The 13,322-nt window shown below is 55.5% G+C and overlaps 1 protein-coding gene across 3 annotated transcripts in view; it reads right to left on the bottom strand.

Moving 5' to 3' along the window:
* The window catches only part of ATP2A3 (ATPase sarcoplasmic/endoplasmic reticulum Ca2+ transporting 3), a 32,712-nt gene extending 21,564 nt beyond the window's left edge, over positions 1-11,148 (bottom strand). The window contains exons 1-3 of one of the 3 annotated variants that reach the window (XM_088801998.1): positions 10,846-11,148; positions 975-992; positions 636-718 (exon numbers count right to left, since the gene is read on the bottom strand). In XM_088801998.1, the coding sequence (XP_088658124.1) occupies positions 636-718; positions 975-992; positions 10,846-10,963 (219 nt within the window). In that variant the 5' untranslated portion in view covers positions 10,964-11,148. The remainder of the gene's footprint in view (positions 1-635; positions 719-974; positions 993-10,845) is intronic. The other 2 variants (XM_088802000.1, XM_088801999.1) reach the window with 2 other exon arrangements.
* Between the last annotated feature and the right edge of the window lie 2,174 nt (positions 11,149-13,322).

Below are 13,322 nucleotides of genomic sequence, written 5' to 3'. Positions count from 1 at the left end.
TTATCCTCGGGTCTCTGTTGCTCAGCCACTGATGACAACCACTGACCCCTCCCCCACTGCTCCAGCCTGGCCCCGTGGCCCTGCGGGTCCAGGAGGGATCCGGGCAGCAGGAATGGAGCAAGAGCAAAGAGGAGCAGTGGCCCCGAGGATGCTGCAAGAACTTAAGGCCGAAAGTCTCCTGAGAGGCACTGGGAGCCACGGAAGGGGCTCTCAACCGGGGTGATTTCCCCCCCTCCGGGGACATGTGGCAACTTCTGACAACTTGACTGTCACAATTGGGGAGTGCCACTGGCATTGGGTGGGTGGAGGCCAGGGACACTGCTAAATAATATTCTGCAGCGATTAGGACAGGCCCACAACAAAGAACCATCTGGTACAAAATGTCAATAGTGCTGAGGTTGAGAAACCCTGTGCCAAGACAGCAGGGTCAGACGTTCTGACAGGCAGGATGGAAGGGACAGGTGGGAGGAAGGTCCGGTGGAGGATTGCAAGGGCTCACAGGGAGGCTGACGCCGGAGCAGGGCAGGGGTGTGGAGGACCCAGGGGTGCCCCCAGCTGAGAGGACAGCCCTGCCCTGGCTCTCCCCCCGTCTCCTCCCCAGGCTGCCTGATGCCACGGGATGGGACCCTACTTACAAAGGAGACCACGGCAGCCAGCAGCAAGATGCGCACCAGGAGATCCTCAAACTGCTCTAGCACCAGCTCCCACAGGGACTTCCCTGGGAAGGGGGACACTGCGTGAGGCCTGCACCCCAGATGGACGGACCTGACCCCATTCAGTGCTGGGTCGTCCCCGGGGACCACCCGGCCTACTATTCGAAGAGGGAGAGCCCCAGGCCCTGAGAGGCACAGGTGGGCGACGCTGGGGGCTCCGCAGGTCCTCACTCTGTCACAGAGGGGAGGACACAATCTGACAGTGAATGGCCCAAGGATGTCGCCGACTGGCCTCGCAGCCCACCCTGGCCCAAGCCTCACCTTCCTCGGTTGGGAGCTCTGCGGGATCCAGCAGTCACCGGAGCCATGAGGAGACAAGAAACGACTAGGTTATGCAATGGAGCCTTGGAGGGGTCTGAGCAGCCCTCCCCCTGTGCCCACCCAGACTACCACAATAGTCTGGATATGTCCCCACAGCTCTGAGGTCACAGAATGGATGGTCTAAGCCCAGCTGCTTCCACCCCCATAGCAAGGTCGCCCCCCTCTCAAGCTGCAAATCAGCTCGGGCTGCCTGTGACACACCTGCTCCCGCAGGAGCACTGAGCCAAGGTCGGCATCACAGCCAGCCCTCTGAGCCCCACCCTCCGGGGCTCGACCCTGGACACGACCCCAGCAGCCAGCATGGCAGGCAATGAGGAACCCTGTACAGTTCAGCTCCTAGAGGCTGAATCGCAGGCCCTGCATTCCAGGCCAACTCAGTGACGACCCACCCCGCGTGCGCAATCCCACTCAGATCCATAGAACATTTTGAAGACCAATGTTTTCAAACACCTCCAAGACCTGCTGTCATTTTGTGGGCTCCATTTTTATCTCCTATATTTCCTGAAGCACCTTTTGTTCCCGGAGGAGCTGGGGGGCCTCAGTATCTGAAGTTTTTGACTCTTTCTAACAGCCTATATAGGGCAGGCAAGACGGGAATTCCCACCAGTTCACTGGTGCAGGAACTGAGGTTCAGAGTGGAGAAGTGACTTACACAAGGTCACACAGCAAGTAGGTGTGTCTATGTGGGTCTGCAGAAAGGGGCGGGAGCTGAGCTGAAGAGGGTGGACTCCAATGGGCTTCTCCCTCCAAGGGGCAAGCTCAGGCTGTGCTCCGGGAGGAGGCCTCAGGCTCCTCCCAGACCCCGCCTAACGGAGCCCTGTCTCCTCTTTCCCCTGCTCCTCAGAGGATGGACTCCAGGCTGGCAGTGCGGGCATCACTCAGGAGCTTGTTCAGACTCTGAGGCCCCATGCCAGGCTGGCTCTCTCTTCCTCCTCCTGGACACAGGTCCTTGCATTGTCCACCTGTTTTTGGCTTGAGTACCTGCCATCAGTTTTTCCCATGGGAGCCCGCTCCCAGACCATCTGTTTGGAAGGTCTGGGGTCTGCACTTGGCAGCTGAACCATGGAGAGTATCAAGCAGCCCACTGGACTGCAGGAATCCAAGAGGGAAACATATAACCTAAAAATACACTTTCTAACATTTTCTCCAAAGTCCTATTTTAGGCAATGGCTGACATTTTCCGTGGAAAATGTAATCTCCAGTGTCCTGCGTTGAGATTAAAATCAAACAGACTTTTTCCTTCTGATCTATTTAGCTGTAGCATACAGGAAAGGTGGGGGAGGGCCAGGCCTGGTTTCTGGGCCAGTTCTCCGATGAAGTAGGGTCCTTTAGAGGTCATCTTGGCCCGGCCTCAGGCTCAGCACTGAACAGTGTCAACCTCGTGGCACACATCAGCCTGCATCTGCCGCGCTGTGCCCGCGAGACGCCTAAAACCCTCACCTCTGTGGCTATCTTCAGGATTCCTGACCAAAGGAAGAGCTTATCTCTAAGTCCTCACCTGAACCCCTCCTGCTGTCTCCCTCACCCCTCCCTCTGTCAGGCATGTAGCCCCCAGGCCACCGTATTACTTAAGGCATTTTTCTGGCAAGGGTGAGGTCTGGGGTTGGGACACATGTCACGACACACATACCAGCTCTAGTCCCCCCACCAACCACCCTCTGCCTGCCTCAGTCAGTCTCTAAAAATACTTCTTTCTCTACCCCTCCACCTGGGTCTCCCCTTCTGCTCTCTGATCCACAAGCTGACCTAGGGTCCACTGTCTGGTGGGCATTACGCTGTTCCCCAAATACAGCAGCTCCTTGAATAGCATCATTTTGTTCAGTGTCATTTCTTTATAACGCTGATGAATGCCAGCAGAACTGAACTCTTATTTATATCAATTAGCCTACGGTTAAGCTGGTTTTATTATACATTGTTTTGCTGCAGTTCCAAGAACCTATCGACGTTAAGTAAGAACTTACTGTACTTCTGATTCTCCCCACGTTGGGGGAACACATTAGGACCGCACTTCCCAGCCCCTGCATGTGCGTTGTGAAAGGCAGGATGTGTGTTAGTTCTGGATGGGAGCATTGAACTGCTGGTGCGAGACTCTCTAGAAGGTTGCCGTCCAACAGAATTTTCTGCGGTGGTGAAAGTATCCTATAGTGGAACTGTCCGATACAGTCGCCACCAGCCACAGGAAGCTACTCAGCACTAGGAATGTGGCTAGTGTGACTGAGTAGCTAAATTTTAAATTTACTTAGTTTTCATTTATTTAAATTTAAATTGTCCCATAAGGCTAGTGGCCGCCATATTGGACAGTGCAGATCGGGAGCTCCGTGTCCCTCTGCTACGGCAACCAGCAACCTGTGAGACAGTATCTGCTTTGTGACCCTGAGAGCGTGCAGGAGACACAGAGCCTCCAGATGACCTGCCATTGACACTGATGTATTATATACAGCGTGAGCAAGAAATGACCTCTATTGTTTTAAGCCAATGAGATTTGGGAGTTGTTACTACAGCATCACCTAGTCAGCCTGACGGATACACCCTTTTTCCCGGACCTGGCTTCTGCCACAAAGCTCCCCTACCACCCCCACCTACTGCACCGGGGGGGAGGCTCAGCCAGCCATGATGTCATAGCAGACACCCTGCCCATCCTACTCATGCACATACTGGGGGTGCCAAAAAAGTGTACACAAGTGGACACTTTGGTCAGCGTTGCACAAGCAGTAGTTCACCATAATCAGAAGGGTCTGGACACTGACGGTAACGACTTTGAGCACCTCTTGTAATTGCAGAAGTCAAACGTGATTGCATTCATCTTTTGTTATCGGTATATATTATTACAATTTTAATACACTTTTCCTTTCTTAAAATGTGTACACAGTTTTGTGGCACCCTCTGTACATATGCTTCTGGTGCTGCCCGAGCAGCTGGCTCCCTGTGGGGCTCTGAGTCTCATTTGGAAGATGGGGTACCCGCCCCCACACTGAAGGGCTGCTGTGAAGATTCTCGTTAATATTAATAAGAGCCCCATTTACTGAGCATTTACTGAGTTAATATTAATAAGAGCCCCATTTACTGAGCACCATATACCAAGCAGTGTGCCAGGTCCTTTACCTCCATTATGTCCACAGGTAAATGCGAAGGCACTGTGCTGAGCACAGGAGAATAATTACAGCCGAGTGATTGGGGGGAGTGTGCCAGGTTCCATGCTAACTCCTCACGTGCATTACTCTCTTGATTCTCAAACAACGTGAGAAGGATGCCAATATTATTCCTATTTTACAAAGCAGACAACTGAAGTCCAGGGAGGTTGGGTGACTAGTTCCTGTTCACACTGCTGGGAAGTGGAAGTGGCAGAAAGGGTTTAGAGCTCAGGCGGTCTAGCCCTCAATTCTCTGTTCAGGACCTCCTGGTAACTCCTAGGCTGTCCTGCCTTCCCTACCCTCGTCCCTCTACGTCCCCTAGCCAAAGTCACCTGAAAAAACTTGGTGTCCCATGTCCTGATTGTTGGGCTGGATACTTTTGTCCCATCAACCAGCTCATCCCTCTATTGTGGCCCCAGAGCCACCAGCCAAAATCATCCCGGTCCAAAGGCTCTGCTGTCCTCACAGGGGGTGTTTTGGGGGTTACTAGGCCCTGTCTGCTTGGGCCTGGTCTGCTTCAAACTCCAATCCTGCCAAAACCCTGAACCCAATTCTCCTCTCACAAGATCGAGTCCCAGGACACAGAGGGAGCCCAGAGGTTGGGCTAGAACCCTCCCAGCTCCTCCTCAGGCACCCCTGCAAGGTTCAGGTTCCCCATTGCTATCCCCAGGGTACATGTTGGGGGCTAAGCCAGTTCCCCTAGAAATGGTAGTGGCATTGGGCCCTCAGCAGTGCCACATGCCCATCTCTTGGCAGGTTGCACAAAGCTGCCAGGCTGCACTGGATGTGCTGCTGTCTCCCATGTCCCGGCTGGGCCGGCCCAGGAGCATGCAACCCCCACTGATCTGGAATAGTAGACCTCTGGACCTCTCATATAACGGCCTCTTCCAGCCGACCCTTGCTCTGGGTCTCTGTTGCCGGACTGAGCTGGCCAATACCCACAGATAGGCTGATGTGGGGCTGGCCTAGGAGGTCTGATATGATCAGAGAAGCTTTGTGGCTTAGAGCAAGGAGTCTCGTCTAGAGGGCTTGAGTTCAAATCCTGCTCTAAATCTTGGTAGTTCTGTGACCCCCTTTGTGCCTCAGTTTTGCCATATGCAAAATGGGGATAATCATAGTAACTACCTCATTAAGATTCATGTGAAAATTAAGTGACATGCTATGCATAAAACACTTAGAATATGCACAGCACACAGTAAATGCTCAATAAACATTAGCCATAATAGCTTTTAGAATGTATGCTCCATGACAGTAGGATTTTCTTAAGTGCAATGACCCCAGTACCTGCAACATTATCTGGCACACAGTAGGTGCTCAATAAAAATCTATGAATGAATGAATGACCTTGCCTCTGCCAGGCTCATAGACCTTCAGTGGCTCTCCTTGGCCTGCAGAATAAAGTCCAACCTTAGCATAGCCTTCAAGGTCTTCTGGGATCTGCCCCAGCCTGCCCTTCCAGAATCACTCCCATTATCTTAGACATACATCCATCCATCTGCCAGTCAAGCGAGACGCCTCAGGATTGCTACCTCCTCCCCTGATTTTGCTAAAGCTTTTTTGCTTCTAAGATTTTGTTTGGGCCATTGCTTGCGTGCAGGGTACCCCTCCCCATCTCCTCATTTAAACTCCAGCCTCCCAGGAAGACTTCCCAGAAAAGCCCCATACCCTGAGCACCCTGTCCTTCTCTCAGCAGTTATCAGCCTGGGGGATGCCCTCCCTGACTGGAGCGCCTCCAGGGTGGGGAGGGGCTGAGTCACCCTTGCGTCCACACACAGCTTGGCAGAATTGTTTACCCAGTTGCCCCACGATTCAGGCCAGTGCCCTGGGCCCACAGCCCAGAGCGCAGGAGAAGGAGGGTGCAGGCCCAGGGCTGCCCCCAGGCTCCAAGTACCACCTGCTACCCTAATTCCCCTTTCTTAACTCCTTCCTTCTCCCAACACTGGAAACTGGTATTTCGGCTTCTAAAGGTCAGTTCCAGCTGGGAGAGGCAAGTGCTTACCAAGATCTTCCTCAAAGGTAAATTTGCAGAGCAATTAAATTGTCACTTGCAGAATAAGGGAGAGGCCCTTGCTCGGCAGCCCCACCTAACCCACCTGGCCCTGCCCAGGTCTCCAGGGCCCACCTAGAGTGGACAACCTGGCCCCACGCTGCAGGGGGCCTTGCTCTGCAGGGCCCACAGCCTACCTGGCAGATTTGGCACTAAAACACCTGAGTGAAAGCTTTGCTCAGCATCTGTGTGCCAGCTGTGCTGTGTGCAGACCTTGCCCTGCCTCGGGGAGCTTCTGGTACAAGGGGATGGAGGGCTCCGAGGGACAGGCGTGATGCTGCCTCTGGGAGGGGGCTCTAAGGCTGCCCAACAGCATGAGGGTGTGAAAACCAGAGTGAAGCTTGAATGACCTGGAACTTCCAAATCTCTGCAGACAAGCGACCCTCCTCTCAGGTCCAAGAGTCATTGCACATCCATAAAGCCCTGAGGGAGTCTCAGGGTCTGATCTCTGCTCTACTGAGGACACCAAGGAGAAGGAAGGGCAAGTATGCCCCAGGTCACTCAGCCAGTGGGCCACTCAGATCTCACTCCCTCCTCCTTCCTGACCGGCCCCACTCCTCTTGGCCTGGTTTCTGTGGGCTTCCAGGAGTTCCAGTGGCCACCTGGGCCTGTGCTAAGGGCAGGAGCTAAGGCCACAGCTGACTTCCCTGGCAGGAATCTAAATCCAAATCATCCCTCCCATCTGGCAGCCCTGGGGCTGTCACACCCACTGCACAGATGGGCAGCGAGAAGCCCGGGAAGGGGGGGGCTCCAGCTCCCGTCACCTCCCCTCCCCCAGCTACCCTGAAAAGAGACCAGCCGCGGAGACCTCCTGGTATGGCTCCCGACTCTCACTGGGCTCTCCAGGGCCCCTGGGTGTTGGCCCACTTGGCAGGACAGGCCCAACCCAGTTCTGCCTCCTGCTTTGGCACATCCAGCAAAGGTGATGGGCAGCTTGTCCACAGACACAAGAAAACCAAATGACTCCTAAATATATGAATAAATGCCCAACCTGACTAGTAAGCAGAGAAATCCAAAGTAAAACCATGAGAGGGCACTTTTCTATCAAATTGAAACAGATCAAAATGTCCAATTATCCACTGCATTGGTGAGGTGAGAAACAGGCTGGTCACTTGGTAGAACTTTATGGAGAACAATTTAGCAACAGCTGTCAAACTAAATTACACACGCCCTTTGACCCAGCAATTCCACTTCTGGGAATTTATCCTTTGGTGATATTCACAAGTGTGTGAAACGACATGGGGACAAGGATATGCCTTTGTAACAGGTGGGATAGCGGAGGCTGCGAACAACCAAAGTGCCAATCAAAAGCCAGGGTGAAGAAATGCCGGGACAGCCACACAACGCAAGACTGCGTAACCACCTGCGTAACCACTAGGAAGCCCGAGGATGCTCCGCGTGGCACCGGCTCCAACAGTGACTGTCACGTGGGAAGCAGGGGCAGAACAGCTCGCAATCCACTCTTGTGTGGAAAAAAGATCACAGATCACAGATCCAGATGTGCATGTGCGCAGAATATCTTGGGAAGGGGAAACAAGACACAGAGGATAACTGGGAGTGGGTGGTGATTGGGGACAGGCTGGAGAGTCTTTCTGTGGATACCCTGTGAATGTTGTACTATGTATGCATTTTTATTCAAAAGATAAATTGAAAGGCTGGAGAAAGCCCCCTGAGGAAACTGAGCCCTGAGCACATCTAGGACCTGCAGAGAAAGGCCAGCTTACAAGAGGCGCTGGGCCAGGAGCATCTCACGCATCGCCCTGGTCAGGCCTCAGAGGACACATCTCCAGGCCAGGGTTGGGATACGCGGTGTTCTGTATGTATGGGGGACTCCCAGGTGGCTGGCATTCTCACTGACAGCACTGCTGAGGCCCCCTCCCCTAGCTCTAAGGAGGGAGGAGGGTGAGAAGGTGGGAGCGCAGGAGCCCCAGCCGCTGCTTCCCGTCCTCCCTCCTGCTGGTGTAATTTGCAAACTTCAGGACTTAAGCAAATAACTTCCTTGTGGTTTCCAGCGGTAACGACCTTGCAGGTGCATAGACTGCTGGGTAAGGGGGACACTAGTCCCTGGGGTGTTCCCCTCCACCTGCAGGTTCCACCCACCACACCACCCAGCTTCTGGCTAGGAGCCAGGCCCAGCCTCTTCTGCTACAAGGAGGGATGGTTTGATGTACCACGAACATTCACAAACAACACTATGACATGGGTCCTCTTGTAGCCTCGCTTATGATGAAGAAACTGAGGCAGAGAGGCAAAGCTGCTTATCCAGGATCACATGGTTCAAAGACCCGTCAGCCTCACCCTAGAGGCTGTGCAGGTAGAGACTGGAGGACATCTGTGCCTCCTTCTCAGGCTGGGGCTGGGTGGGGAGAGTATGAGGCAGCAAGGGGCAGCTGGCTCCCCTCTCCTCACCTGACCACTTCCAGAGCCCTGGAATGCTTCCTGAGGAAAAGCCATCAGTGACCCAAGGGAAGAGCCCTCAAGGCCCCATGGAGGCCGGGGGCAAAGCTGGAATAGCTCCTGCCAGCTGACCCCAGCTCCTGCCAGCACAGGCACCAACACCAGGATCCCAGAGCCTGGAGAACCGGGGACCCCCTTACACAGACAGGGAAAATGAGGCCCAGAGAGGGGCAGGCACCCAGAACCAGCTCTACCACTTGCTGTGTGACCCTGGGCAAGCTGTCTAACCTCCTGGTGCCTTAGTTTACCTCCTCCGTAAAATAGAGATAACAATTGTTTTCAGAGTTGTTTTGGGGGAGAAATGAAATAAAAGATGAAAAGTGTCTGGCACATAGTAAGTGCTCAGTGAACATTAACTTTTATTATTACTAGCACAGGGGAGCCTATCAATGGCCTCCCAAATTTTCCTAATGCACATCCTCTGATGTACCCCCTTCCCATGCTCATCTACCTTTCTGTGGTCCTACACATCACATTAACATTCTTGCCCATCACCTCACACAGGTGCTCAGTGGCCAAGGCACCCCAAAATCCCTTCACCCAGATAAAACAGCATGGAGAGAACTAGTGGCTCCCTTTTCCCCAGTCAGCCTCTCTTCTGCTGAACTGATGAAGACACGGGGGCCAGAAAAAAGAGGGGTGCTGGCCAGGGCCATACAGGGCAGAATCTATATGATTCTAGAGGCAGAACTAACAGCTGGGTCTCGAGTTTCCCTTGGGAAACAGAACTGCCAAGCTGGAGGCCACAGTGGCAGAGAAGAGGCTGTGCACCCCAGACCTGCTGCCTGACCCCCACCACCTCCCCAGGGTCGGGGGACAGGTCCAGCTGCCCCATTCTCCTGCAGCAATGACACCCTCTCTGCCAAGTCACTAATGGGGGATATTAAATAATATTTATCTCCCTAGTTCCTCCCACAGCACAACTAAATATAGCAACTAATTTTTTTGAAAAAGGATTTCTGCTCCAGAAAGATAATATTTATATAAGAGGTGGTTTTTATAAACCAATACAAAACCCAAAGCTTCCTTTCTGACAGCTCTTTGTAATTTTCAGCCAGCCCAGAGCAGTGAGACGCTCAGGCCAGAGCACTGTCCTCCTCTGGTTAGCTGGGAACTCTGAAAGAGTGAGGCCCCAAATCCTGAAAGGACACAGGTCCAGGCTGCACTTTGGGGATGGAGGGGATATTTCTCTCTGGACCCCTAACACTCTAGGGATGGACGAAGGAGGTGGCAAGTCCTGCCTGGAAGCGATATGGCTCCCCAGGTCGCTCTATATCTTCCACCCTCACAGGGCCTCCAAATGTGGCAGGGTCACATGTGGACAGTACCTGGCACTTGCTGTGCCCTTTGGCAGGCGGAGACTCCCACACTCCTTTCAGGATGAAAAAGTATTACCTTTCCCACCCAGACAGCGCCAGCGTGAAGGTTCCCTCCCTGCCCAGATGGGCAGGCAGCGCTCTGGGTCACCCAGGACGGAAAGGCCTCCCCAGGCAACTAACTCCCCTAGCGTGGCCTTGAACCTGCTACCCCCCAGGGAGGTGGGTCTCCTGCCACAGCAGTTCAAAGCCCCCACCGACTCCCGCCAGCCACATCCGCCTCGGGTTGCAGAAAGAGGAAGACCTGGGGGTGGGGGTGGGGGCACCAAGGCTACCAGCTGACAGGCTGCACCTTCTGGGCGTTTTACTGAGCCCTGGGGGAGACGCTAGGGGCCAGCTGGGAGGTTGGGCCTCAGAGTCCCTGGCTGGTCCATCGCCAGTCTATCTCCGTGTGCGCACCTGCACCATGCGGGCGGGTTGCAGTGCAGCGCAGGGATCCAGCGCTGGCCGCCGATGGGGGTGGGTTTGCAAAGGTGGATGGGGTCTGTGAAGGTGGTCAGCACGTAAGGACCGTGCAGGTCCCTTGTCCTGGAGGCAGGGGAACGGGGAGGGGGAGCCAGGCGTCCGGCCTCCCAACCCGGAACCCGTTCCCCACCCCACCCCCCGAAAAAGTGGCCGCACAGCCCCGCCGGGTGCCCCAAGAGCATCTGCAGAGGTTTCCGGAGCCCTCGCTTCCTGCCCGCCCGCGGAGGCAGAGAGCTGGGTGTGGGGGTGGACCGCTCCGCGGCCGCGGTGCTGGGGGGAAACTGAGACTGCGGCACGCGCGGACCCCGCTGTCCCGGCCCGGCCCGCGCTCTCACCGTTGGGGCCGTAGCGCTCCCGCGCGCTGGTCACCTGCGCCGGGCTCAAGCCGCCCTCGGCGGTCACAGAGAAGTGGCGCAGCACGTCGGCGGCGGGGAGCAGGTGCGCCGCCTCCATGCCTCCCGCCCGACAGTCTGCACCGTCGAGGCCGCCTCTTCGCGGGGCTACTGCGCACGGCGTGGGGGACTCGGGCCCGAGCGGGCGCCGCGCACGGCCATGTCCGCGCTGGGACCTTCCCCGACGGCACTGGCAGCGGCGGCCAAAGCTCGCGCCAGGATGCTGCGCCCCGGGCTCCCTCCCCGGGGCGGGGCGGCGCGGGGCCCGCCCCCGCACTCACTCCTTCCGGCCGCCCTGGGAACCCGCCGCCCCGCCCCCGCAGTGCCCCCGGCCACCCTCCCATTCTGCAGAAGAGGGACTGAGGCAGCTGGCGTAGAGCGCACCGAGCTTGGGGGAGCCGAGTGCTGGTGGCCCGAGGGGCTTCGGCCGCTGTCCGCAGAGCTCGGGGAGCCCCCAAGGGGCAAGATCCGGGGCGGGCTGTGGAGCACCGGGCTCTGAGATGCCTTCTTTTGAGCCTTCTGGAGTCTTGGGAGGTTGCAAAATGGAGGTGTCCATTGAGGGGCTTTCTACTCCCAACTCGAATTCTGCAGACTCTGGGTCTAGAGGGAATTCAGAAGCCTGTGAATAAGCGCACCTCCTTCGGAGATTACTTGATGCGTTCTTCTCTTGATGTTTGTGCTTTCTTCATTCTTTTCCAAATGTCCAGCAATTAGTGGTTATTCCTCATAGAAGCAGAACTTCTAACAATAAACCAGTACCTAAGAACGCAAAACAGTCTTGTTACCTTAGACGCACACCCTCACCACAGCAGGAAATGTAACTGCTGGGGTGGGGGTGGGGCTCCCTAGAGAGGCCTAAGAGGTGGGGTGGAGGCCTCCGGCCAGGGCTAGGGCCCCCAGGGAGAGTGGCCTCGGCCCAAGGAGAGGCGTGTCTGAGGAACCCCCACCTCAAGTGCTCCCTGAGTTCCAGCCTCTCCAGGGGTGCCAGAAGAGGGGATACAGGTCAAGGAAGCGAGCTGTGGGGAGTCAGAACCACTCACCAGGCCAACAGGAGCAGCAAAGAGAAGTCTGCTTGGCTCCTCCTCCAGCTTGAGGGACCCAGCCAGTCTCATTCAATCCGCCAACTTACCCCCCACCAAACTGGCCTCTGCTGTCCAGAGATTCGGCCTCTGGGATCCACTTTGGCTGCCCAGGGTCGTAGATTCCAGGATGGAGCCCACGCCCTGTCTGCTGACCCCCTACCCAGATCACGTGTATATGTATACCCCCACCTCCTGATCTCTTCCTTCCAGGGCCCTGCTGCTCCTCTGTCTCCCGTTGCTATGCCTCCTTGAGCACAGAGACATTCGGTGATGAGTGCGTGGACCAAATGGTCCAGCCCTTTGCTACCACGGGTGGGTCATCCAGCCTGACTCCCAGGGCCTCAGTTCGGTCTCTGCCTGTGGCTACAAAGGTAGGGGAATGCTTATTTTTTTGGCTGTGGCTCTTTCCAGCCTGACATTTTAGATCTCAAGTGTAATATTCCTGGTATTTCCACCCTGTCTCTTTCTTTTCCCACCACTACAGTCCGTAAAGACAGCCCCACCTGTATTCCTAAGTTGCCAGGAAAAATGTCAGCCAGGGCTAGGTGCTGACAGAGCCCTACAGCCCCCTCCTGGAGACCTCTCACCCAGAGACATGAAGTCCTAGGCATTCAAGCGCTGGGAACCCTTATACTCCTCCACGGACACATCCTGGGGTCTGACTCCCCGTTGCCAATCCCAGGGACCTTAACCCTAAGCCTCACCCACTCCACTCCACCCTCAGCTGTCAGTTGGTATTTTCTAGAAGGCCTGCCTGTTTGCTCTGGCAGGCTGGCCTATGTTCCCTTTGTCCAGCCCACCCACCCCACTCTGCCTCCAAACCACCACAGGCAGGGTGAACAGCTGTCAGCAACTGTGGCCCCCACCTGGCAGGTTCACACACCTGTCAGCGTACCCACCCTCTTGGCTGCCCCCATGATGGCTTCTGGGCGTTCCTCCAAGCTCCGACAGAACCACACACAGTCATTTCACACTCCAACTTCCTGTCTGGTTGCTGGTGTATCCCCCATTATGCCCTCTATGTGTATCTGGACAAACAGCTGATGGCCGGGGTGACATGGTCACAGGCATGCCATCCAAAGGACAGGTCCATCCTCCCTACCGTCCAGCTGCCATGTACTGAGAGCTCCAGGTCTGGTCCCCAGCCCCAGCTCTTTCTAACTCCTCCACAGGACAGATGGTAGCAGAACTTACCATAGCTCTGGTGTAGGGCATTCCTACCCACCTCACTTGAGGGGGCCAAAGTAGAGCATGGGGGGAAAGGTAGGTCTTCCCTGGAAAGATTTGGACACATGAAGAAGAAGGTGTTGCAGTTAGGAAAAACAGCCTGAACAGTTG

The sequence above is a fragment of the Rhinolophus sinicus genome, chromosome 12 (genome assembly GCF_057876585.1).
Source record: "Rhinolophus sinicus isolate RSI-liver-muscle chromosome 12, RSI-T2T, whole genome shotgun sequence".
NCBI classification, from domain to species: domain Eukaryota; kingdom Metazoa; phylum Chordata; class Mammalia; order Chiroptera; family Rhinolophidae; genus Rhinolophus; species Rhinolophus sinicus.
This window is presented reverse-complemented; position numbering and strand designations above follow the sequence as displayed.